This window comes from Pelophylax lessonae (assembly GCF_965119305.1).
Source record: "Pelophylax lessonae genome assembly, chromosome: 4".
Taxonomy (NCBI): domain Eukaryota; kingdom Metazoa; phylum Chordata; class Amphibia; order Anura; family Ranidae; genus Pelophylax; species Pelophylax lessonae.
In genome coordinates this window covers 646796113-646800391 of record NC_138771.1, presented here as the reverse complement: position 1 = coordinate 646800391, position 4279 = coordinate 646796113, and the positions used below count along the sequence as shown (strand labels likewise).

Genomic DNA, 4279 nt, shown 5'->3' with positions numbered 1-4279 from the left:
TGAGGCTGTAGGCATCACTGAGTAAACAGAGACCGAGGATGATAGGGAGCCAGCCACCTCAAAGTATGGATATTAGCGGCAGCTCTAGGCTGCACACGAGGATGACAGCTGTCAAAATGCTTGGTGGGTGTTGGGAGAGGAGGAGTGCATGATGTGTTTCCAGGGACTTTACCCTCTTCTTCAAATGCAGTTTCAAATCTTAACTCCAAACGCAACCCCTCTCCACATTGTAAGGCCTCAAAAAGTGTGTTTTTCAATTTTCATGTTTTTTTCTGCATTCCTCAAGCTAGTTACATCATTTGCTGACTCTTCTTTATCTTTGTCTCTTTTCTGGCCCAGGCAGTCATCTCCTGGTACAGAGAGTTATGTTGTCATGAGTGATGTCTCTGCTTCAATATACAGTTAATTAAAGGCAATGTGGTGATGTCCATTTAGGAGGTAGATCTGTGACCCCTATTTATTCAAAGTATGTCCTTAGTGATCTGGGTTAAATTTCACTTGGCATCATTCTATCCAGAAGAATGGGGAAAAAAAGAAGTCTTGTGAGAGATAACTCTAGGCTGAAGGAGTATATTGCAGCCTAAGCTTCTTTCTTTATTTTGTGCTCTACCATGACAGTCAGGGAACTATCATTTCAAATGGAGAAGAAACCAGTGACGAGCTACATTTGTACTATATGTCAGCCCAAGTTGCTTTTAAAATGTTACTGAGCAATGATTTACTACACTGATTTACTACACTAATAAATGTATTTACTTTGTATGTACTTATTTATTTATTGCTAAATGTATATTTTTATTTATACATTTAAACAAATGTATCTTTTAATATTTATTACACTATTAAAACATTTTTTTTTTTATTTGATTAAAGTCACAAACATAAACCCAAAGAGATCTTGAATACTCTCTATGGAATCTGTAATCTGAAAAGAAACATATAAAAAAGATTTCCTATTCAGTAAGCTGAGCTTATTCACCGATACACATCATATGCTTTACACTTACAATAGATATATTGTATAAGATACTTACTATTTTATCACTCTCTCTTTCTAATTTTTCATTCGAATCATGACCTTATCTAGGTCTTAGTTTTTTATGTTGAATTGAAACATTGTTTAAATAAAATTATGCTATGAAAAAGATTCAAGTAGTATTGAACTAGAACTATATATTTATTTATGACATTATTTTGGCATATTTGACATTATTTTCACTCTCTACCTTTTTGATTTTTTTTCTTTTGTTTATGACATTCTGTTTTTTTTTCCATGTTAAATAGAAAAACTGGGAGAAAAATCTTCAATGAGAACAATTCTTGTCAAATTGTTACATTTTTTTTTTTTTTTTTTTAATGAACACTTTAATTCTATATTACCAAAAAATAATTATATGTTGTTTTTTTGTTGGATTATTTAAAATTAGGTTAAGTTAAATTATAACCAAATATGGGTTTTCATCAGAGATTATTTGTGAATAGAGTAAGTACATTTTTTTAATTTCAGATGAAATTCACCAAGTTATAATGTTTTATTTGATGAAAACAATACTCATTAAGACAAATGAGAATTGTTATAATTTTGTGCACTGTGCTTTTTTTTTTTTTTTGCAAAGTACAGCATAGTTTTAGCATTAAAGTGTACATAAGGCCAAATACTAAAGCTATATATATATATATATATATATATATATGTATATATAATATTCCCTTTTTTGACTTGTAAATGTAGTTTTGCAAAGCTTTTTTGCGTATCATGTATATGCTGTACATACCATATATAATTTTTTATTTGCCCATAGTTCCACTTTACATGTGTCATAGTTATAAGGAACTCTGTACTTCTCCTCAATCTGTATGTTATTTTTCTTATATGAAGAAATAACTAAAAGAATAGAGATTGTTCACTTAGCAAAGGAAACATTCTCTGAGCTTATTACGATGAAGCCATGGTCATTACAATCAACCAAATATGTGTTAGAAAAAATCCTTTTTTTTTTTTTTAATTTCCCTGAACATTGATTGGGTATTTAAAGTCACAGGTTCGTCTCATTTACTAACAATCATTTTGCAAAGTGAACATACATTTTTGGTGCTATTGCTAATACATTTAAATGTATTATAAATCTTTTCTGCTTCCATACAGGCGACACATAAAGATAATGTCACCACATTCATCTTTTTGGGATTTAACAGCATGAATATATATAATGTGCTGCTCTTCACCTTGGTCCTTATTATATACATTGTGACAATATGTGGAAACTTTTTGCTCATCATGCTGGTATATTACAGCAAGACTCTTCATTCTCCCATGTACTTCTTCCTCTCCCAACTCTCTATATCTGACATCATACTGACCACAGATATTGCTCCTAACATGTTAAATATTGTTCTACATGAGCGGACCTCCATATCCTTTTCTGGTTGCATAACTCAATATTATGTCTTTGGCACAATAGAAACATTTGAATGCTACCTTCTGACAATAATGTCCTATGACCGCTATCTAGCCATCTGCTCTCCTCTGCATTATGTCTCCATTATGAATCCAACACTTTGCATTGATTTAGTTCTTGCATCCTGGCTGTTGAGTTGTTCTTTGGCATTAATAATAACACTTCACTTATGTCAACTAGAATATTGTGGACCAAATGTTATTGACTATTTCTTCTGTGATTCAAATCCTCTATTTGAACTTTCCTGCTCAGATACATCCAAACTTCAAATGGAAATTACATTGTTGTGCTTTCCAGTGATAGTATTACCCTTCCTAGTGATAGTGGTTTCATATATTTATATTGTTTTAACAATTTTAAAGATATCCTCCTTTTCTGGAAGACTGAAATCCTTTTCCACTTGTAGCTCCCATCTCACCGTTGTGTTTATATTTTATGGAACCTTAATTGTCATGTATCTTATTCCAAAGGAAGGGCAATCACAAATGATCAGTAAGATAATGTCATTATTGTACACTGTTTTTACTCCCTTTATAAACCCTTTCATATACAGCTTGAGGAATAAAGATTTGAAGGACAGTTTAAAATTGTTTTTATTCAAAACATTTGGTAAAACTTAGGTAACTATAATATGTCTGTTTAAACTTGTGGGGAACCTGGGGTGCACTGGTCTCCAAATATTAGACTTCCACCATACAGAAGCATCATACATCACACACATACAGTGTTAAGCTCGGTGTAATTTTCCTTACATTGGTTTACCTTGTGTTGTGGGAGTGATATGTTAAGAGCAAACAATTTTGAAAAATAGATTTTGAGGTTGGAAAGTCTGTGGTCTGTAAACTCGGCTAACAGTTTTGGTAGCGTAGTGAGCAAGCTAGTTAAGAATAACAATATATTGTCTGCAAAGGGGGTGAGCTTGAATTCTCTATTGACAGCATGAATTGCTTGTATGTTTGGGTTAAGTCTAAGGCTGCATATAAATGGTTCCAGAGTTAGTACGAAGAGGATGGGGGATAGAGGGCAGCCTTGTCTAGTCCCATTGCGGATGGGGAAGGCATCCGACAGAGTGTTGTTGACTCGAACCCTAGCGGATGGGTTTGTGTACAGTGACATTATGAGTCCAAGCATGTAAGGGCCAATGCCCAAGGTTTGTAGCACTGCTTTCATGTAGTCCCATGCCATTCTGTTGAATGCCCAAAGACAAGAAGAAGCCTTTTTTGTTTGTCAAGGTCATCAGATGGTTGCTTTTATGGTGTTGCTCTAGCCTCTCTTCCTAGTATGAAACCTACTTGATCTTTGGAGACAATTGAGGTGAGAAGTGGTAATAGTCTGTTAGCTAAGATTTTTGAGAATATTTTGATTTCTAAATTGAGAAGTGAGATCGGTCCATAATTTTAGGTTTGTGTGGGGTCTTTCTCAGCTTTTGGAATAACTGTTATGTGTGCTCCGAGCATTCCAGGCGTGAGAGGGTTAGAGGAAGAGAGGGGATTGCAGGCTTTTAGAAAGGGGACATTCAGTGTGTCTGTGAAGGTATTATAGTAAACAGCGAGCACATTAAGTCCAGGGCTTTTGCAGGTTTTAGCTGTTTCACTGCTACCCTCCATTCAGTTGGCATAATTGGTCGTTCTAGATTTTCGGCAGAGTCTTGTGATTTCTTTCTTGAGCAGAATTTGTCTAGGAATGATTTGATTCCTTCTATTCCTTGATGTGGGTGGGGGGGGGGGGTGAGGTGGTCAAATGTATCAAGGTTATATAGGGAGGAGTAATATTTTTTAATTCTCCGGCTATATTGTTGGTTTTTGTGTTTATTTGTCCAG

General features: G+C 34.4%; 1 protein-coding gene across 1 annotated transcript; it reads left to right on the top strand.

Moving 5' to 3' along the window:
• Window positions 1–2197: 2197 nt before the first annotated feature.
• Window positions 2198–3079, top strand: LOC309554766 (olfactory receptor 1468-like; the record flags this gene model as incomplete). Its single annotated transcript, XM_082256467.1, has 1 exon — window positions 2198–3079. The coding sequence occupies one exon, from the start codon at window positions 2198–2200 to the stop codon at window positions 3077–3079; it is 882 nt and encodes a 293-aa protein (XP_082112593.1).
• Window positions 3080–4279: the final 1200 nt, after the last annotated feature.